The 22877-nt window shown below is 46.6% G+C and overlaps 1 protein-coding gene across 2 annotated transcripts in view; it reads right to left on the bottom strand.

The window, feature by feature from the left end:
* FASTKD1 (FAST kinase domains 1) overlaps positions 1-22877 on the bottom strand; it is a 253793-nt gene that overhangs the window by 9782 nt on the left and 221134 nt on the right. For both annotated transcript variants that reach the window (XM_078681609.1, XM_078681610.1), the window contains one exon: positions 21117-21258. In XM_078681609.1, the coding sequence (XP_078537735.1) occupies positions 21117-21258 (142 nt within the window). The remainder of the gene's footprint in view (positions 1-21116; positions 21259-22877) is intronic.

The following is a 22877-nucleotide window of genomic DNA, read 5'->3' as shown; positions in this document are numbered from 1 at the left end:
GCTATGAAATAAACTTTCCAATAACTTGATTGCACGTTAACTGCACTTCATTTGACAAGCAGCACTGGTGAAGAAAAGAGGTCTTGATTTAATGTGCTGACAGATGGAGAATGCGTTAACACATTAAAGGCAGACAAGGTTTAGTAACGAATGATGTTGGCAAAGTCATGAAAGATCGGGCCGGCCATCTGGGGGTCAAATGTGTTGACAAGTCAAAATAGAAAATCAGCAGATCAGTAATGACACAATCAGCTGTAATGTAAGTGCTGAGAAAAGAGACGACAATAATTACTAAACAGACTGATAACGAAATAGAATGCAAGTATGACAAAGACTTCAATGCGACAAAACAAAGTGATGTATTGAGTATACTTTTGAAATGTTAAATAATCCTCTTTGCTTTGCAGGGTAAGTACCTAATTGAAGGAGGAATATCACACTCAAAAAGTAAACACTTTTAGGATAGAGAGAAATATTTTGCTGAACTTTGAAGATGTGACAGACAGTCTCAAAGGTCAAGGACTGAAAGAGGCTGGCTGAACAAGCCAATGGTTGAAGGACGTGGCTCCAAATCCTACTAGAAGTGTATAAGGAACAATAGGTCAATTTGACAACTGAGCTGTCAAATCTCCAGATCTAAAAACAATATATTTTTCATCAAATCTAATGTGAACATTGAAAATAAAGTGCTGTTTAGGTCTGTAAAAGCTCCACTGCTCAAACACACCCTCAAAAATCCATATAAAAAAAAACTAGAACTAATTCATCAACCGCCTGTATTTTCACTCTCTGACTAACCAACAATTTACTTTTCTATCCACCTGTATTCTCTTTTGTTCCCTCCTCAACCTCGTGAAACAGACTAGTGACTGTGCACTTGATAAGCTTCATTAAAATAACATAACTTTGTAAGGGGAAACGGCCATTACAACGAAGCCTTTACAACGAAATCGTTAACCACGCATGCAGTACAACGCATGCGTGGTTAACACGAAAGCCTTTACCACGCATACCTTTACTACGAGGTTTGTAGTAAAGGTATATGTGGTAAAGGTAAAAAGAAAAAAAAGGGGGGCTTGGGGGGGTCTCCCCCCAAAAAAGAAACTCACCTGAAGTCACGTCGGGTATCAGCGTCGTTTAAGAGAAAACGGAATATAAACTTCCGCTTTCTCTTAACGACGTATGACGTCACCACGCTAGTAATTGTGGTAAATGTAATGCGTGGTAAACGAATTCCGTTGTAACGCATGCGTGGTAAAGGCATGCGTTGCAACGGAATTCGTTGTAACGTCATATATTCCTTTGAAAGCATCCTGGCCCACATCTGCTTAAGGTGGACATCGACCACCTTCTTTGAGCTACTGCACAATCTGCAGTCTTTGACCTGGCAACCCCATTGCCCCAAGGTTCACGCTCCTTCCACGTAGGGAGGTGTCCCCATCCCCATTACTTCAATTCCATGACTTGTATTTCATTCTGTACCAATATTTTGACACACATTTACTTCTGTCATTTCATGGGTACCTCGATTTTTAAAGTAAGTAAATAACTATTTGCGTATTCAAAAGTAAAAACAAATCAATACTATGAAGTTAAATAATGCACCACATGCATTTAAAAAGAGAGATATTTAGGCTAGGCTTAAGTTACGTTAATTAACAGATAAATACAATAAAGTTAAAAAATTGGAATATTTTAATAATATTTCAGAAACTTTAACATAAGATTTGCACTGATCTGATCCTATGATTCCCTATTTAAAATAATGTATTATTAGCAGAAGTCAACATCTAACAGAAAGTTAGGATCAGTACGGGACTGCTGGAGTTAATGTAAATGGTATTTAAATGTTAGCGGTCGCTCTGATGGTAGGTGGAAATGGAATAGAATTATTTGTTGGCCAAAGTAATGATGTTATTGTAGGAGTTTTGGTTCACTCTAATTGGCGGCAGATGCAATGACAATCAGTTTTTACGATAAAGGTCTATGACCATTGCGCCCTGCTGTTTCCCATTTTCAAACTGTTTAAAAAGTTTTCTGCAGCAATCCATTCTGTCTGTGACAGTAGGTTGGACATTTTGCCCAAAGGACCCTGTTTCCAGTTTGACCTTAACAAGTGCTCTGATTTACTGATCTCAACCCAAGAAGTTGGGCACATAGTTATCATTTAAGGTGCACCACTGTAACATCATAAACATCAGGGACTGTGTTACAGACACTGCTGCATGGGGTATCACCGGTGTTTGTCCCATTTATTTGCATCTCAACCCCATCCTCTTCCCAGACAACATTAGGATTACCACCAGGGCCACAGATTCCTACGCAGCCCCTTCTGGAATATCGATCGAGCAGGAGCACGTTTTGTTCTTCCATGATGGGGAGGGTGTCGCCCGTGCAAATGAGGGAATGTCTTTGGCCCTGTAGAAAAGCCTGTTGGGATGTGCACTGAGCGTAGGCCACAAAAGAAGTGGGGTAGAATGCACCATACGAGGGTGCCCTAAAGAAGGGCGCACAGAGGTCCTAACGAGTCCTAAACAGCCTCCCACAAGCGGTTGCAGTCACTCACTGCTAATGCATATGGTCGTCGAGGCTCCTTCTGTAATAGTTATACCATTCTAATACATTTGTACCCTTAATTAGGTAGAGAAACAGTTAATAAACGTAGGTTATTGAAATCCCAGTTCTTCAATTTCGTTGTGTCATAATGTCATGAGACCCAGATGTGCAAGTGTAACTGGGTCTGTAATTGGGTCATGTCATCCTGTTACACTGTTATCTTGAGCTTTTCTGTGCACTTTGATATCATTTATTTGTCCAGCTGGCGACACTCCAACATAAGCAACACGCTTTCTGTAAAACTCTCTAGCCAAGACCTCCTTTCATCCCAATTCCTGTGAGAAGGGGCATCACCTTTATCCCTTTTCGATAACCAGGGTGGGGATCCTCTTCTTAACTAAACCCCTGGAGATTCAACCTGTCCTGTCACCCATGCTACCCACATCTTTTAGGGCTACCCCAAAAGAGTGGTGGCAAGCATGGCTTGCCACTTCCAACCAAAAATATTTACTACATGATTTAGGACTCGGTGGTGTAGGAAATGGAGATTATGCCGACAATAAATGTTATGTGATCAGATGCTTTCAAATGGAGGTCTCCTCTGCTCTATGGACTTTTCACCATTCCAGTTTTGTGATGTTAGAAGCCCAAGTATATAGGATGGTTCCGCTACGTTTGGCAAGGGGCTATTGGCCTCTCACTAGGAGTGTTCGGTGACTGTGAAACAGATTCAAAGTGAGAGACTCTTAAGTCCATAATGTTGCCTATTATCTCCTTTTAGAGAGAGCTACAGAGATCCAGAGAAAAGCAGAATGTATCAGAGTGATATGAAGAAACTGGAAGAGAGGGTTTCCACAAATGGCAAGCAAGACAGGCTTACAGGTAATGTTTGACAATGTCACTCATACCCAGGTGTAAAGAAAGGACATTAAAACATGGAATCAAATACAATCTTGACTAGGTTTTACCTGTGTTACATTAAGGGTAGGACTGCTCTCTTACACTAAGCTCAAACCTACGGTGTTTTAAATAATAGAACAGTAAACTTAGAGTCTCTGTTGGCTAATGAGTAAAGGTAGTTTGTAATGGCCTATATCCACATAAGTATCTTTCCTGATGTTCACAGGAGACAAAGGTGGGCAAGTAAGTTGAATGCAGAATCCTACTATAGCTGGGAAATGTTGATTCACTCCCATGATTGATCTACACTCTAGGACATGTACCAGTTTTCTATTGCAGGATCCTCAAAATCTTTTTTTAAAGGTTAAAGTAAAAAGGGGTAGTACTAGAAGCCGTGTGACAAACGGCTTATTTACCAGTAATCTTGATTAATCTATGTGCAACTTTTCCATGTCCCAGTACTTTTCTAATGAGGTGTACACAGTACATGTGTGGAGTGCTCTTTCAGATACCGAGTTGGATTGTGGTAAAAAGACTGGGAGCTCGATTGTCCAATTAAGATGAAATTGGGAGACCCCTTAGGTAAGAATTTAAGTTTGGATCTAAGATTCACCCGGCCATTGTGAAGTGAGGTCCAGAAGTTCGCTGATGCGCCTAAGAGACGTGATTGCTACCAATAAGGCACCTTTCCAAGAAAGGAACTGCAAAGGGTATGAATGAAGTGGCTCCAAAGAGGGCCCCATAAGTCTTGTAAGGACAGGGTTGAGATTCCACATTGGGGCTGAAAGCACCCTTGGTGGAATGACACGTTTAAGGCCCTTCGCCCTTCATAAAAGCTTTAATGACTAGGATTTTGATGAGGGAAGAATGTTCTCTGTTCTGCATTTACACATCAATGGCAGCTAGGTGTATTCGAACTGATGTGTAGGCTTAGCTGGACTATTTTAAGTGGAGGAGGTTGCAAATAATGTCTTGTATCGTAGGTGTAAGAAAGGTTTATCTAGTTTGAAGTACTGAAGTGGACAAACAACTTCCACTTCGCAGCATAACATGTGCGTGTAGTGGGCCTATGGGCTTTTCGGAGCATGTCCATGCACTCTTGAGGTAGGCAAAGATATCCAAACTCTTAGGAACCAAGTCATCAGGATGAACCACCCTTGGTCTGGGAGTCTGACTTTGCTGTGGTTTTATGTGAGGAGTTCCGACCTGTTGGGAAGCTTCTCTTGAGGGATAATAGACATTTTTAATAGGGTTGAGAACCATGATTGTCTGGCCCATGGTCAAGCCACCAGGGTGAGGGCTGTTTGCCTCAGCTTCCTCACCACGTCTGGTATCAGTGGAGAGAAGGAAAATGATACACAAAGATCCCTAACCAGTTCATCCACAGAACATGGACTGGGGATGTGGTTGCCAACATTTGTGGCATTTAGCGTTTGTTTGTGGTGAAAAGGTCTATGTTTGGGGGTTCCCCTTCTCTGAAAGGAAGGGAGCTGTGCTTGTGGTCGGAGTTCCCATTTGTAGACTTGTTACAGAGTCCTGCTGAGCAAGTCTGCAAGGTCGTTGTCCACTCCTGGAAGATGCTCTGCTAGGAGATGAATGTATTGATGGATGGCCCAGTAGCAAATGAGCTGTCCCAGGGCCTACATCTGAGGGGAGTGCATGCCTCCTTGTTTTTGAAGACAGAACATGGTGGTCATGTTGTATGTGCACACAAGGGCTATCTTGCATTGAATCTGTTGAAAGTAAAGTGCCAACAGAAATCACTTCTAAAGATGTGCCTGACATTTCATTAAGCATGGCTGCGAGATAAGATGTGGTCCATCATGTTTTGCCCACTCTGCCACGCTAGACAGAGACCATCCATATAAATATCAGCCTTGGTCCTACTCCAACAGATACAGTACAACCCCGACTGAGAGGCCAGCAGACATAAAACAATAGGCTGGCTTGGAACCCAGGCGATCGCCAGTGGATGAAATAAATTCAAGCATCCTTTACATAAGTTTGCTGCAGTAGATACCTTAAATGTCATGTGCCTGCCCATACATGAGCCCAGCGCTTACTCTTACTGCGCCACAGGCCATAAGCTATACCTCACTGATGAAGCCTAAGTCGGCCAACACCAGCCTGTGTTTGCTGGTGTTCCCTTTTAGAGGGGACCTTGCCTGCCAACTAGCGCGGAGCTGTCCTTACTGGAGCAAGATCAAGTCTGTATTGCATATGGCTGATCTTGGTGTAAAGTGGTACATTGGAGCAGGACCAAGCTAGTTTTGCATATCACTGGTCACTGTCAACAGTGGTACCATGGATGAAAAACAAGAGACTGGAATGCAGCCTTAAACAACTGACAGTGGCTGAGATTACTTCAAGAATTCCAACAAGGTCTTTGTTCTAGGATCAAAAGTATACCCAAAAAAAATATATATCTTTCTCAGCCAAGGTATGATGGGAGCGCTTCTAATGAGTTTCAGAATTAACTATCTCTTTGAAGCCATTCAGAGAGACATGTTGTAAAATGGACTTTACCGTGGTGGATGGAATGTATTCACCAAGATGATAGAAATATAAAGTACTAGATTTTTGTTCCAAACCATGCCTAACTTAAATAAGGCAGATTCCAATGAATCTATCTTTATTGTGGTGTCAAGAGTGAAAGCAATGGTGCGTTTAAAACTAAACTCTTGACATGTGAAGATTATATCATCTAAAACCTGCTGCGGGGTCCGCACTCATTTTATTAGATCTTAGCGCAGCCTTTGATACGGTGTCCCACTTCATCTTACTCGAAAGATGGACATCGCTGGGTCTCGAGGGAACGACTTTAGCTTGGATAACATCTTTCTTTAAGGATTGTTCGTTTCAAGTCTTGTTGGCCACAGTAAAATCCCAAAAGTGTACTTTAACCACTGGAATCCCTCAAGGCTCAGTGCTAAGTCCTCAGCTTTTTCATATCTGCACATTGGCAGACATAATGGAGATCTGTGACTTGACCCTTCTTTCCGATGTTGGTGACACCCAAATTATCTTCTCTTTTTGATCTTCAACTTTTGCAGAACACGGTGGCTAGATTGCTTTCAGGTATATCCAAATTTGCATCTGTCTCCAGTGAAATCCGTAGACTCCACTGGCTGCCTGTCAAGAAACGAGTGCAGTTTAAATCACTCTGCATGGTGGAGGAGCCGAGCCAGCGACCAAAATGGCCGCTTGAAGACCGGCTCCGGCCGACCTCCGCCTCCAGACTCACCATCCTGCCCGTAATCCTGTCCCCCGACCCGTCCGACGGGTAGGGGAACCAAAGCGACGCCGGTTGGGATACTCCCGGCTCTCCTGGGTGCCCCGGTGATCGCGCTGCTTTGCTCTGCAGTTTGCGGCCTGCGGCCGTGAGAAGCCGGGGCCTCGAGCGCCTGCGGTCCACCCGGCCGTAATCCAACAACAGCGGCTGCCGGGAGGGACCCGAGTCGGCCTGCGGCGGTCGCGGGGGCCATGGGCTGCTTTTCCTCCTGGGCCTTGCTCACTACTCTGGGCCCCCCCCTGGACTTGGGGGATGCCTGAAAAAGGACTTGTGGCGGACTGGCCCTCTGTCCTGAGCCCCGTGGTGCCTTCTCCTGTGGGGTTGCGGTCCGCGCCCCGGCTGCTTTGCTGGCGCCTGAACCCGGGCGGCCGTACTGTTTTGAGGACTTTCCTGGTGCCCCCCGGTGTGGCCCCATCGCGGTGACCTGCACAGAACTCGATGTGGTACAAAAGGGGGGGGAGGGTGATGGACGGAGAATCTGAACCCATCAAACACTCACACCCAGTCAACAGATCTGGGTTTATTCCATCACCGTTCTTTAGCCCACTCTGCCACCCCAGTTCAGACATGGCCATATACAAATCAGTCTGAGCCTGTGCCTCATGGGAACAGTCCAGCCCGAACTGCCAAACCATGCCTTCCCTGGACCGGAAACAAGCTTCCGAGGACCGGTTTCTGGCATTTCAGCCGTCTTCAGCCCGGCTTGCTTGAATCCAGTGGCAAAGTGAGCAAGGGACTTACGTCTGAGCATACCCTGCCAACTTATGGTGAACAAAGTGGTACAAAAGAGGGGTGGTGATGGACGGAGCATCTGAACCAATCAAACACTCACACCCAGTCAACAGATCTGGGTTTAATCCATCACCGTTTTTTAGCCCACTCTGCCACCCCAGTTCAGGCATGGCCGTATGCAAATTAGTCCGACCCTGTGCCTCATGGGAACAGTCCAGCCCGATCTACAAAGCCATGCCTTCCCTGGACCGGTTTCTGGCATTTCAGCCGCCGTTGCCACTGGATTCAAGCAAGCCGGGCTGAAGACGGCTGAAATGCCAGAAACCGGTCCTTGGAAGCTTGTTTCTGGTCCAGGGAAGGCATGGCTTGGCAGTTCGGGCTGGACTGTTCCCATGAGGCACAGGGTCAGACTGATTTGCATATGGCCATGTCTGAACTGGGGTGGCAGAGTGGGCTAAAGAACGTGATGGATTAAACCCAGATCTGTTGACTGGGTGTGAGTGTTTGATTGGTTCAGATGCTCCGTCCATCACCACCCCCTTTTGTACCACAGAACTCGATGTGGCAGCGGTGGGGGACGGTCGGTCCCCTCGTATGAACAGTAGGTCGCCGCGGGGGCCAGGATTTGGTGAGGTGTCCCCTTGCAGACTGGGGACCACGCTGGGCCTGTGTGCCTATCCCGGAGCCCAGATTGGGTGCAGCTATTTACCCTGAGTGCCCGGCACTCCGGGCGGTCCCTCCTTTGCCCGGTGGTCCGCGGCTGGAGTCGAGCGGAGCACTGTGTGGACCGGTGGAGATACTTGGCCTGGTTACTGTTGCTGCTGTGGGGTCGGTCCGGACGTGGTTTGTGGCTGCGTGGGTGAGGGCGCCGGTCCCTTTGTTCGGCGGCTTGACCCTGCATGGGAGCGGCTACCCCCCACCGATTCTTTCTGGGTGTGACGGCGAAGGCCCTCGGGGGGGCACAATGGCGACTAAGACGGACTCTGAGAGACAGGCGCCCAAGACCACCAGGGGTGCCAGACAGGTGCAGTCTAATAAGTTGGATAGATACACTATGCCCAAGGGGTCGCCTCTCGAGTCTAGGAAGGGTCCTGGTGGAAGCTGCGACGATCACTCCGCGGAAGAGGAACCGTCCTTAAGAGACCTCATGGCGGCTATCACTGGGGTCCGGACGTCCCTGGGCCAGCAGATGGAGACTCTTGACACCAAACTGGACACCGTCTCGATAGAAATGGGGCTGATCAGGGCGGACCTTTCGAAGGCGAACGAGAAAGTTAAAACGCTGGAAGTAAAAACAACAAGCCTTATTGACGACGTGAACCAGTTGCAGCAGGAGGTGCGTGATCTTAGGGCCTCAAGGGAGTCTACAGATCGTCGGGAGTCTACAGATCGTCGGCTCGATGAGTATGAAGGGCGGGCCCGACGCAACAATGTTCGCATCCTGGGAGTCCCAGAGAAGGCTGAGGAGCAGGCTACGGATCTATTTGTCGAGAACCTCATCCTTAATCATCTCAAACCTAAGGGCCTCAGTAAGCTTTTTACGGTGGAGCGCGCTCACAGGGTGCCGGGTGGCAGACCCCCGGTCGGGGCAAATCCTAGACCGATCATAGCGCGTGTCCTCAACTTTCGTGACCGAGATCCTATCCTGCAAGCGGCCCGTGCGGTGGACCCACTGGAATTTGAGAATGCGACACTCCTGTTCTTCCCAGACTTCACTCAGGCGGTCCAGAAACAAAGGCAGCGGTACTTGTCGATTAAAAAGAAGCTGAGGGACAAGGGCATGAGGTATGCAATGATGTTTCCTGTTCGCCTGCGTGTGGAACTGGATGGGAAGACCTGGTTTTTCGATAATCCTGACGTAGCGGCGGACTGGCTTGATACCATTCAGCGGCCCGACCAGGAGTCCTGCGATCAAGGGGAAGCTGAAGAACAATGACTTGGTGTAGCGTGAGGCCAACAGGGGGTCATTGATTATTGTTTTGGGGGATGTTCCGATGGGGGTTAATGTTAGGATTGCCAGCAGATTTGTGTTCACACGTCCTTGTGTTATTTTATGATGCGGGCATATCCACAAAGAGTTGGGGGGGGGGGGAGCAAGACCGTGGGCCCTCCTCTATTTTCTACTTTTAGATTTTTGTGGTGTAGTTGGGGAGACAGGCACACTGCTAGTTGGGGATGAGCGAAAGCTGTATGCAGGGGTGCAGGGAGGAGGGATGGCGGGGGGTGTTCGGGGTGTGTTCTGGGTTTTTTGTATGTCTTTTTATTTCACACTGGGTATCGACAGTCGATTTTGTAATTTCTTGGTGTAATGATGTCCTCCGATAAAAGGGTGGTTGGGATCTCCGCATTGAGTTGGAATGTTAATGGCCTTGGGGACAAGATCAAGAGAGGTATGGTTAGCCAGCTGATCCGAAGGCACTCCCCGGATGTGGTGTTGCTACAGGAGATTCACCTCATGGGGAAGCGATGCATGGCACTCCACAGAGGGGGATATAAATTGGTTGCACATTCAGGGTTTACATCTGGGTCGAGGGGGGTTGGGATCTTGGTTAAGAACTCCTTCCCGCTAGCCATCCAGGCAACATGGACTGATAATAGTGGTAGATATGCTGGGATTTCGGGTCTGTGGGAGGGGCAGGACAGTTACATTTCTATCTGTATATGTTCCCCCAGCCCTTCAGACTGATACTTTTGAAGACCTGGGCAAGATTTTTCTGACGTTACCGGTTGGGGTGCTGATTGTTGGTGGCGATTTTAATGCAGTCATGTGTGGAGAGACGGATAGATGCCAGGCACGGGCTCTGTTGCCGTCCCGGAGATGGTTGGCTGACTTTGTAGAGACTACTGGTCTGATTGATGGATGGAGACTCAAAAACCCCTGTGAATCTCAATACACTCACGCTTCGGCTGCACACAAGTCCCTTTCCAGGATAGTCTATGTATTGGTACCGGCGGCACAGGCGGCTTGGGTCAGGGAGGTGAGACACTTGGCGAGGGGGGTCTCTAATCACTCGCCGGTCTGGATCGGTTTAGACCTTGGAGGGCATGACGTGGCTAGGGTTGCACCTATTAGCGCCTGGCGGTTGCGAGACCCTGCTGCAAAAAAGGAGATTGTGCATGTTATGGACAGTTATTTTCAGGAAAACGTCGGAACGGTGGACTCTAACTGTTCCCTGTGGAAAGCCTACAAAACGGTTCTTAGAGAGGAATTGCTATTGTTTATCTCCGGGAAGAATAGGAAGGGTAGTGCGGAGATGGATAGAGTGGAATCAGATCTGCAGGCGCTGGAACGGGAGGTGTCGCTTGACTCCACCCAGGAGGTAAAGTACCGCCTGAGCCTCCTTAGGGATGAGTATAAGAGCTTGGCGCGTAATGGGGCGAGGGCGCAGCTGGCAGATACCCAGAGCAGGGTGTACGAGCATGGAGATAAGGCTGGGAAGCTGATCGCCTGGTTGGAAAAGGGGGAGTGGGCGTCGCGGTTAGTTCTGGTGTTGCACCCCGACGGCTCGGATAAAATAATGGATCCGCAGGAGATTGCGGACACGTTCGCTGGTTACTACGTGGCAGTGTATGCTGCCGAGTGTAATTACACGGAGTCCGACAACGCGGACATGATCCGGGATATTCCGATGCCCACCCTCTCGGATGAAGACAGGGACTACCTGGACTCTCCATTTACGAATTACGAAGTGGCCCAGGCCATTAGGGGGGTTCGCTCAGGAAAGGCCTCTAGCCCCAATGGGCTCCCCATTGATCTCTTTAAAGTAAATGCAAATAAATTGGCTCCCTTTGTCAGAAATATGTTTAGTGAAAGCAGGGAGCGGGCCAGCTTCCTTACGACCAGCGTGTCGCGAATATTGTAGTTATATACAAGGAGGGCAAACCGGAAACAGAATGTTCTTCGTACCGACCGATCTACTTATTGAATGCTGAGCCGAAGGTCTTGGCGAAGCTGCTTGCGACTCGTCTGGTCAAGGTCATTACGACACTGATTCACCCGGATCAGTCCGCTTTCATGCCCCGCCGTAACACGGCCCTTAATCTACGCAGATTACACGGGGTTCTGGGCGGGGCTTCTCAGATACATGAGCAGACGGTTTTGCTGTCGCTGGATGCCACCATGGCATACTATAGAGTGGAGTGGCCTTATCTTTTTGCTGTTTTGAATAAGTTAGGCTTCGGTCCAGAGTTCGCTTCCTAGGTCCGTCTCTTGTATTCCTGCCCTCTGGCCCGTGTGGTTGTAAATAATCATAGGTCAGCTGATTTTGCCTAGGGAGGGGCACCCGGCAGGGTTGTCCCCTCTCCCCACTGTTATTTGCTTTGGCGCTAGAACCCCTGGCTGCGTGGGTTCGTTGGGACAGATCGATCAAGGGCCTCAGGTGGACGTCCAAGTGTGAGGATAATATATCGCTTTATGCGGACAACATATTATATATTTTGACCTCCCCCCGGGCTTCACTCACAGCGTTTCTGGACATACTGGCGGTGACCGGTAGATATTCCGGATTCGCCATTAAAATAAAAGTGGTGATCCTCCGGCTATCCCTGCGGGCTGCCCGGTTAGGCTGGAGGCGGAGGGGTTCAAGTATCTTGGCATCTTTGTGTCCCTGGATCCGCAGTGTAGATACACTAATAATTTGTTGCCGCCTCTGGCCAGGCTCCGGAGGGATGTTGTGCGGTGGAAGTCTCTTCCACTCTCCATGCTGGGGCGCGCGGTTCTGTTTAAGATGATGGCGCTTCCCCGCTTTCTATACGTGCTCCAGAATTCCAAGGAGCCGGTTCCCCTGTCGTACTTCAAGGTGATCGAGTCTCTCCAGAGACAACTCCTCTGGGAGGGTAGGCCTCGAATCGCGTTTGCTAAACTGATGTTGCCCTGGTATGACGGGGGAATCGGATTACCGAATATCCGGAAGTATTAATGGGCGTCTCAGCTGGCGGCAATTAACCATGCCACTTATGGCTCGCCGCATGACCCAGGATACGCCATGGACCGTGGCCAGACACCCGGTGGTGAGCTCTCCAAGGCACTGTATGCCAGACGGGGGCGTTTTCCCTTGGTGGGGCCTACAGCGGTGGCTGTTCAGGTGTGGCATGATGCTACTCGCTCCCTTAATTGGGAGGGGAAGATAACTATGGCTACGCCACTATGGAATGCCGAAGGCCTGGGTAGCCTTTGGAAGACCAAAGGCTTTGATAAGTGGGACCTTACTGAGATCTGCCCAGTAGGTGATATGTGGGGTAAGGATGGAATCCTTACGTTTGAGACTTTGCAGGAGCGGTATCAACTGCAGGGGAGTGAGCGGTTTCGCTACTTGCAGATCAGGCACGCATTGCTAGCCAGTATTCCCCGGGGGTGACCCCTCCGGAGGCCTCCCCGCTGGAGGATCGGGTGCTGGATGGTCATCTTCCGACGAAAATCTCCCTGGTTTATAAAAAACTTGTTAACCATATGGGGGACCCTCTAGCAGCTGTCAGAGATCAATGGGCTGCTGATGGGCTGATTCTTGATGATGAGGATTGGAGGGAGGCAGTGGCTTCGCCTAGAGTCATTGCTATCCAGATGAGAATCAGGTTGGTGCAATTGAAGATCCTTCACCGATGTTATGTCACTGGCCTAAGATTGGTGCGTATGGGTTTGGCTGCCAGTGGTGAGTGCAGAAGGGGATGTGGTGAGGCTGGGACGTTCCTACATGTGCTGTGGGACTGTACCCTTATCCGGGAGTATTGGTCCCCTGTTCATGGTAAAATACGCGAGGTGTGGGGGAGTTGGCTTTGAGTTGGAGGCACGGCGTTGTCTCTTGAATGTTTGGGAATCAACTGATCTTACGTCTCACGGTAAGGTGTGGGCCACGCTAGCATGTGCTATCGCCAAGCGTAACATTGCTCAATTATGGGGGGCGGCTCAGCCGCCTACTATCGGGAAATGGATGGAAGACCTGGACTGGTGTATGTTTAGAGAGCGTGCTGTGTATGTGGCCAGGGGGAGACCCAGAAAGTGGGGGGAAATTTGGGGGGCCTGGAATGTTTATAAAGGGGATATTTGTGCTCCCCCTGCTGTGTCGGACGACTCACCTATGTCGGAGGATCCCTGAACCCGTAGGTCAATATTTGTATTGTATTTTTGAGATTAAGTGGATGTGACATCATTTATTATTTTGCTTTACCGCAACCCAGTGTATTCTATGGTTTGGATTTATGATTTATTTTTGTGTGTTTTAATAAACAGAATTAAAAAAAAATCACTCTGCATGGTTTATAAGGCTCTACAAGGAACTGACTATCTGATGCAGCAATTTCAGTGGTATGTGCCTAATAGACCACGGCGCTCTCTAGGAGCAAAATTGGTGATAGTACCACCCACAAAAGAAGCCAGGTGGGGAGGTAAAAGCTTTTGTGCTTGTGCAGCTGAGACTTGGAATGACCTTCCTCTCTACCTGAGGAATATCCTGGATCTGCTTGAATTTAGAAAGGCCTTAAAAACTTGGCTTTTTGATTAATTGCTCGCCAGGTTTCAAATTGTGCTTCTCTGGAGGATTGTAGCTAGCGCCAGGACAGCTTAGGATAACAGTTGCACTTTACAAATGCTCTTAACATTACCATCTTAACCTGGGCTCGAGTCGAGTGGTGACTTTGTTGAGTGTTAACTCTCAAAGGATAAACAGAGGTCATGGTCCTGGGTTAGAACCCCCAACTTTGGGATCCATAACATTGGTCAGACTCCCTAGGATTTCTTCCTAATCTGTCCCCAAAGGTTAAGAACCTGAGCTTTCTTTTGGACAAGAATATCTCCAAGAAGCCTCAGGTATCTAAAGTCACCTCCACCTGTTTTGCTGTGCTTACATGGGTGAAGAAGATTTGGACGATCCCCCAATTCAGCCAAAAGACTGATCCAAGCTCTAATCTTATCCAGATTAGACTAAGGCAACATCTTGTATTTGGGAACATATCAAGCATCTATTCGACGTCTACAAATGATCCAAAACTCAGCAGCTAGACTGCTGTTCCGGTTTCCAAAACACACTTCAGTTTCATATCTCTTTTTAAGCTTCATTGTCTTACTGTCAGGAAACATACTCAATTTATGGCTCTGTGCTAGATGTTCAAGGCTAAAGCCAGGATAGGCCCACTGTATATTTACGACCCAGTAAAATCCTATTCCCCTGCACGCACTCTGAGATCTGAAAACCCAGCTTTATGCACTGTGCCTAGGTTCCAACTGGGCCAGATGGGAGGGCGATGTTTTGCAGGACTAGGTCCAAAACTGGGAAACTCCCTTCCAGAGTAACTCTGAAACTGTACTTCCCTTCTGTCTTTCCGCAAAGGTTTGAAGATATGGCTGTACTGAGTGGATATTCTGGACTTTTTTGGCCTAGCGCTGGCAACCCCGCCCCCGCACAGATATGTCTGCATTAGGTTGGTGTTCTGGTCTCTCTTTCTATGCTCAGCGCCGGGAACCCCTTTTTTGGGTAGCTGTGCTCTTTATAAGACTATAAAAAAATAATATAATCAATGGAACTAGGCGTAAGTGTGTCTGGTAACATTTCACAATTTGCTTAGCCTTCAGTAGCTCATGAGGATTTTCACTGATCAGAAGTAGCTCTCACAACAGAGAAGGTTGGAGACCCCTGGTCTAGATTATAAATGTTTTGCATTTTTCACATGCTACCCGTATGTACTTCATGAATATCACAAAATAATGTTTAACTCTGCTCAAATGTGTATACCATGTATGCTGACTGCTGTAAGATTACTCCACACTTGAGCGTAAATATTTTTTGCATAGTATTAAGAAACCTCCCCACAACATTTTACAGCATCTTTCCATTGCTCCACACCTCAACAATCTGCAACGTGGGTGCACAGACTGGAGGTTAGATTGTATGGTTGTCCTTAGCAAACTGCTTTAAATAAGAACAAGCATTTGCAATGCAATAGGTCTCGCATTTGCAAGATCTTTAGCTATTAGCACGTAAATGGCAATGCCTTTTATGTGTTTAAAAAACCTGCAATAATAAAGGCATTGTCATTTACAATACCAATAGGTCCGAGTTTCGAAAATGCAAGACCTATTGCATTGCAAATGCTTGTTTGCTCAAGCCCTCTATAGTGACCTAGATGAGAAGTGTTTTTATAAAACGTATACATAATTAAACAAAATAATTATCCCATATGCGGTTTTTCCTTCTGCAAATCATCAGGACCTTGAGCTTCAGTCCAAATGGTTGCATTGAGATGAACCTTGACTACAGCTCCCAGAATTCACTGGACTATAGTGAATGTCCACAACTGGGACACTGAGGGCCTGATCACAGAGCCATCTGGCAGCCTTTCTATTGCGGCGAATGCCCTCCCGTCTATCCCTGGACTATTCTATTCTTTACTGCCCAGGTTCACCGCGAGCAGAAGGAGTTTGACAGAGTACAAATCATGACATTCTGATGCGAACTCCGCCCCTCTTTAGGAGGAGGGGCACTTGCAAATCTCTTAATAAAACAACTGAACTGGTGAATTTTTCAAATCTCTGGTGCACACAGCCTGCAGTGTAGGGGGGCAGGATGGGTCCCTGATAGCTAGGCCCCTTGTGCATTTCCCAGCATCAGGTGCAGTGTCAGCAGCTCAGTGTATGGTGCAGCCGGGGTCCTGCGCCCTTCAGGCCTTACAAAGGAGTCTAAAAGGGGCCTTCGCGGAAGAGAGGCCTGGAAGTGCAGATCACAGGCCTGACGAGCCCCTGGGGGCACTTTAACAAACGTTACCACCACCCCACCCCCAACTCTTAGACCTCAGAGGATAAGCACTCTTTAAAATTCTGCAATGATAAAAAAGTTGATTCATTGAGAATGTGTTTAATTTAGTACTTTTGACTGTCTGACTGCATCGAGTGATGCTCGTTTCGGCTTGCCATCCCTTTGTGCACCAGTTGAGCCACAGCTAGTGGAGAGGCACAGGGGGATGCAAGCATCACACTCAACCAGAAGCCATGGGCTGGTCTTGCCATGTACCCGGAGTGTTACTGTACAGGGGGGCTGCTGAGCACAGCTTCTCTCTCATGCCAGCTCTCCACCGACAGTCACTACTGAGTGTCCATCATTAACCAGCTCAGAATGCGCCCCTGTGTCCGTACTTCTGCCCCGGGCTCACCCAGACACACGGTCCTTCCAGCATCAGTGACAAAGAGGGCTCCTGGAACAACTTGTTCAACATCCACACACACTGCTTTTCACATGGGTACATCTCAGGCGCATCCTTTCTCACTGTACTCCACTGGACCACAGGGAGTTCTGCACTTCACCAGGACAGAGTGGGTTCTCCATCCGTACAGCTCCCCCTGGACCCATTGACACGTTTCAGGAGAACGGAGGACTCTTCCCAGCAGCACACAGCTACTCTTGGGCAATGAGTACCTACACTTCTTTAATGCCATTTTAACCACTGCTTACCAACCGATTTTGCATATTTTTGTGTTATGTTTGTGATTTGTATTTGTATTTGTATGGTTTATTTGTAGAGCGCACTATCGCTTGGCGCTAATGAAGCAGTGTGCATACAATTACAAGAGCAGTCTTAGATGGTGGACATTACGTAGTCATCTGGAAGATTAAAAATCCAGGTTTTCAGATGTTTCCTGAACTGGTTTTCCTGAGTTAAAAGTCTAAGGTTCTTAGGCATAGAATTCCAAGCTTTGGATGCCAGGAAGGTTACGGTCTTCCCTCCCTTGGTTTTGGAGTTAAATTTGGCCAACTTTATTAGGTTGGCTCCTGCGGATCGTAATGTTCTGGAAGGGTTGTACTGGGGAAAGCGCCTGATCAGGTACTTTGGGCCTGTACCAATGAATGCTCGAAAGGCGACAATCAGAATTTTAAATAGTATCCTCTTATGCAGAGGCAGCCAGTGAAGGGTCTTTAAGGCGGCAGACGCTGAGGATAACCTTGGCAGTTTAAGAACAAGTCTGGCGGCTGCGTGTTGCACGCTTTGAAGTTTTTTCAGTCTGATCTTTTTAATACCTGCCATCAAGCCATTACAGTAATCTAGGCGAGCGAGGATTAAGGCAACTACGACAGCCTTTCTCGAGTCGGTGGGCAGGAAGTCGAAAAACTTCTTTAAAGATTTTATTATACTGAAGCAGCTTCCTGCCATGTTCCTCGCATGTTGGTCAAATGATAATTCAGTGTCAAATAAAACACCTAGATTTCGTGCTGACGTCACAGTTTGTGGGGGGGCAGGAGAGTCATCTGGCCACCATTTAGTAGGACAAAAATGGTGGGTCTTTCCCATAGGGAGAATCTCTGTTTTATTTACATTGCATTTAAGGTGGTTCTCTTCCATCCAGCGGAAAACATCTTCAAGACAATTCTTGAGGTTTTGTTCCGCATTGGTGGAGTTCTTGTCAAGAGGGACGATAAGCTGAGTATCGTCGGCATACGATGTTACTAGTATGCCGTATGATTCAATAAGAGAGATAAGAGGAACCATGTAAATATTAAACAAGAGTGGGCTCAAAATGGAGCCCTGAGGGACTCCCGAAAGCACTTTTTTTTCTTTGGAAAGGAAGGGGCCCAATGCAATTGATTGTGTTCTTTCTGTCAGAAACGAGACAATCCATGCCAATGCTACATCCGAAATTCCAATATCTCTTAGTCTACCTATCAGTATAGAATGAGAGATGGTATCGAATGCCGCGGTGAGATCTAATAAAATTAGAACGGCATTCTTTCCTTGATCCTGCAGATTTTTTATGGAATCGGAGAGTTCAATCAGGGCTGTTTCCGTAGAGTGGTGAGATCGGAAGCCCGATTGCTGGGGATGGAGGACATTATTGATTTCAACATGTCTTTTTAACTCTTTGTATACCATCTGTTCAGTGATCTTACCTAATACTGGGACGAGTGAAATAGGGCGTAGGTTTGTAAGCTCTGTGGGGGATTTGTTGGGCTTTTTCATCAAGGGTTTTACAATTGCTTGTTTCCACTGGCCTGGCACTATGCCTGTACTAAGTGACGTATTTACAATCTCGTTTATAAGAGGATTAACCACTTCGATCAGCTGATGAAGAATACGTGGGGGACAAGAATCCGAAGGGGAACCCGATTTACACGCAAGAATCACTTCCCGAGTTAGGGCTAGCGAGACTGGTGTAAAGGTTTTTAGACAACTGATCACGTTTTCTTCCTGAACTTGAGAGAAAGGGGACTGATGGACTTGAGAGGCTGGGAAATCCTTTTGTATGAGGTCAATCTTTTCCGCAAAGAAGTCCGCAATTTGGTTGCAGAGTTCTATGGAGGGAGGAATTTCGGGTTGCAATGCTTTAGGGTGTATAAAAGTCTTGACAATGGCGAATAACGTTTTTTGTTTTTGTTTTGCTTCCTTAATGGCGTTAATATAAAACTCTTTCTTGGCGATTTTAATAGCACCAAGATATATTTTCCTCTGCTGGATATAAAGGGTTCTATTTGCGGGGTCATACGTTTTACGCCAATTGCGTTCACCCTTTTTGCATTGAAGGTGGAGTTTGGCCAATTCAGGTGTGAACCAAGGGGCATTTCTCTTTCCTCTTCTTTCCTTTTTTGGAGGGTGTTTGGGAGGGGCACGTTTTTTGATCTCTATCTGCATCCAATTAAGAAAGCATTTGGAGTCTTGTTCCACGTTACCTGACATAATCAGCGCCGGGAAACCCACGGGTAGCTGAGCGCTTAAGAAATGTAATAATAAATAAATAAAATAAATAATAGGAATCTAATTCTGGGATATAAGTTGGAACCTAAAGCTGTCTTCGACCTTAGTCCAATTAGTATTATTTCCTGCATGTTTGTTCAATTTTAAGGAGTTTTGGGGGCATGTTGCTCTGATATTAAAGGGAATCAGACTGTGATCTGTCCAAATTTGTGGGACAGGTATTTGGATGTTTAAGAGGGGAAAGTTAGTACATATCCCATCAAGGGTATGTCCTGCTTGGTGTGTGGGTTGTGTTACCCTTTGTTGTAGATCAAAGATTTCCAAAGTCTGATAGAAGTTAAGTGTCTGAGCATCAAGTTTAGATTCCAATTGTAGATTGAAATCTCCGAGTAGGGTGAAATGGGGGTAACGGAGAAGGAGTTGACCTAAGGAATCGCCCAGGGATTCTAAGAACTTAATTGCACTGCCGGGAGGGCGGTAAATTAAACCTCCTGAAAAGGAGGTGGTGTCTGTTAACTTAATAGAAAAACCGAGCCCTTCTATTCCTTTCAGAGGCTCTAAGTTGAAGGTATGGCATTTTATATGGTTTCTCAACACTATGGCTCCTTCTCCTCCTCTCCCCTTTAGTCTATCCTGCCTAAAAATGGAATAGCCATCTGGTAGGGCTGAGGCTAAATCTGGATTACTACTATTGGTTAGCCATGTTTCAGTTATGATGCCTAATCAGGCACCGTTTCCCCCCCTAAAAATAGCGAGGGTGCACAGGAACATCATACACCACCAGAATTTAAGCGGCTGCGTGCAGCACTTTTTTCCCTCTGTTTTTTAAGCACAAAATGAGTTTTTCTGGCCAAAAAGGACCAGAAAATGTATTTCATGCTGAAATGTAGCATTAAATACCGCTTTGCATTTCAGCTAAGTTTTGCGAAATTTCACATCATTAGGTAAATACAAATTCTGCATACCCCGAATGACTATACATGTGGCTGATCTATTAAACACCTTTAAATACGGGCAGTCAGCAGCACCCATGGTTATAGCGCTACGAGGCTACAAGACTGAGCGAGACTATAAAAATAAAGTTAGTGATCATATTTTCTTACTTTTCTGCTCCCTGGTACAGAGAACGAAGAACAGGGCGTCGTCCTCGGAACTTGCAAGAAGGATACTAGACCAAATACCCTGAAGCTGACCCAGGCAGGTTTCTAATCTTTCCATTGCAGTGATAGGAGACATCCCCTGCATCGGCCCCGGCCACCCCAAACCTGTCTACATCCTATCCTTACCAGCTGCGCGCATTTGATTGAAAGAAAAATGTGTGCAATTTCCGGCCATCCAAAACAAAGCACAGCGTCCCTGAAGCAAGCACCGTGCTTCTACACTGCCGATGCAAACAACAAGAACGGAGTGCACAAAGTACATAACATTTAAAAAACATAAGGAACACCGCAGTAACAGAGCCTGACGCCTAGGAGGGTCGGAAACATTCAAAGGTGGGGAGCAACCAAACATACCCACCAAACAAAAGCAACCCTTTATGAAGGGCAGTAACAGGATCCAACAGAATGCATGGGCGGTGCTTCACACCCATATTCAGACACTACAAGCCTCTCTGATCAGCGCATGTGTGCTGCTAGGCTGGACCTAAAAAACACAACGTAATGCATAACCAAAACCAGTGACGTAGCAAGGTCAGGTGGTACCCGGTGCGGAAAATTTCTGGTCACCCCCGGCTTGACAAAATGGCAAAAATGTGTGTTTAAAACACATTTTTGCCATTTTGTCACCCCCCCCCCCTCCCCCCCCAGTGATGACACCCGGGGCGGCCGGCACCCACCGCACCCCCCTTCCTACACCCCCAGCCAATAAACCAGAAGTCCCTAGGTTTAAATACAGTTTTAGCAATTGATTATTTAATGTAGATAAGAGAACATTACTAAAACATGCATGGAAAAAAATGATGAACCTCTGAGCGTCTGGTGGAAGATCTCGGCTTGTAATAGCTTGACTCTCTGGTCCCCAATTCGTTTTTAATAAATCAGCCAAAAGTGAATTTCTGTCCATGTATGGCAGGGGTTTTCCGTTCCTATCCAGAACACATTCAAAATCTGCAGGAAAAATAATTAACAGTTTAGTCTACATAAAAAAACATTAATATGAAACATTTAGCTAGACCATAAAACGGTTATTAAGCTAAAACATTTATAGGAAGGACAACAGAAACATGAGTCAGTGCTAAGCCAGCCATTCATCCATGCATTCACTTGCTTATCCACCCATTCACCCATTCACCCAACCACTAGCTTGTTCACGCATTCAATCACCGACTCATATACACAACCACACACACACATCACCAATCAGCGATGAAGCACATCTGCTAGATAAAATGTAAAAGGCATTTGGTGATGCAGTGCACACAACGAAATTAGTTTTATTTATTTATTTGTTTACTTACCTGTTAAGGTCCGTAATCCATACATTACTATCCCATACCCTGCCCCTTCCCCTCCCCATTTCACCAGCCGGCAGGTACTCCCACTACCGGCCGCGTCTGCACATAAGACAAATCAAGAACGGAGCCAATCAAAGGCATTCCTCTACTGAAGACCTATATTACTTAACAAAATTACTCAAAGGAGCAACCGTTGCTTTCTTGAATACTCTGGCATTATGCTAGCTCGGAATTACTTGGCAGCGCGTCTCTCAACGATCACAAGCACATAATATTACAGAAGCCTTTTACCTACAACGCTTTGCTAAATAACATTCATATATAAGATGTTGTTGTTGCAATTCCCAAAGTAAATGAATCCGATCATAAACAGCAATTTTATGATGGGGGAGGAGAGAAATTCCAGTATATAGGATACTGTCTCCCTAATCAATTATTCATCACAAAATGGTATTCCACAACCTATGATCAAATAGATTTCCAATCTGAATCAAGATGATTACGATGGAAGGTAATGAATGTGTAATCTCAAAACTGTTAAATTCCCTCACCCACTGTATTAATGGTATGCTTCATCATTGGGTCTGATCCTGGTCCCTATAAACCAGGATGGCTCAACCATATTCCAGGGAGCACTTGAGAAATTTTCCTGCCGGGGTCTTCCGAGAGATAAAAATACCTTACGAACACCCAGTTATTCTTTTAATAACAGATGTCTATGGTATAGATAAAAATAGACAAGTGTCAATGGGGTATTATGACCCTACACCCTTTCTATTTTAGGCATGTTTTAGCTCTTTCTTATAGACCACTATGGGTCTCAGGCTTTAATGAGGACTTGCAAATAATATTCTTTTATCTAACAGTCTGCCATCTTTCCCTAAGTTTCAGGACAAACAATATAAAACGTAAATCATGCAATGGGTCTCCTCACCCTGTACTTCTAGCTCATATTATTATTTCATATTGTGGGAAAAGCACCATGAGACATAAAGAGGAGGGGAATGCGCCTATAGTCACATACTCACCAAGGGTGCCATTTTGCCTTTCACCTCCTACACGTTCCCTGGTCTCTTCTTGTCTGCCCCACAAGAAGAGACCGGGCGAGTATAGGTGTGCAAAGCTCTATCTAACAGCTACAGAAGCAGTTTCTGGTCTGGAAGCTGAGAAGGAGCCAGAATGTAGAAGTAATACGAGGATGGGGAATGGGCGAGGATGGGGAATGGGCTCGTCCTGGAAGATGCATCATATGTGGAGTGCTGGGTATACTAG

Source organism: Lissotriton helveticus, chromosome 3_1 (genome assembly GCF_964261635.1).
Source record: "Lissotriton helveticus chromosome 3_1, aLisHel1.1, whole genome shotgun sequence".
NCBI lineage: Eukaryota > Metazoa > Chordata > Amphibia > Caudata > Salamandridae > Lissotriton > Lissotriton helveticus.
This window is presented reverse-complemented; position numbering and strand designations above follow the sequence as displayed.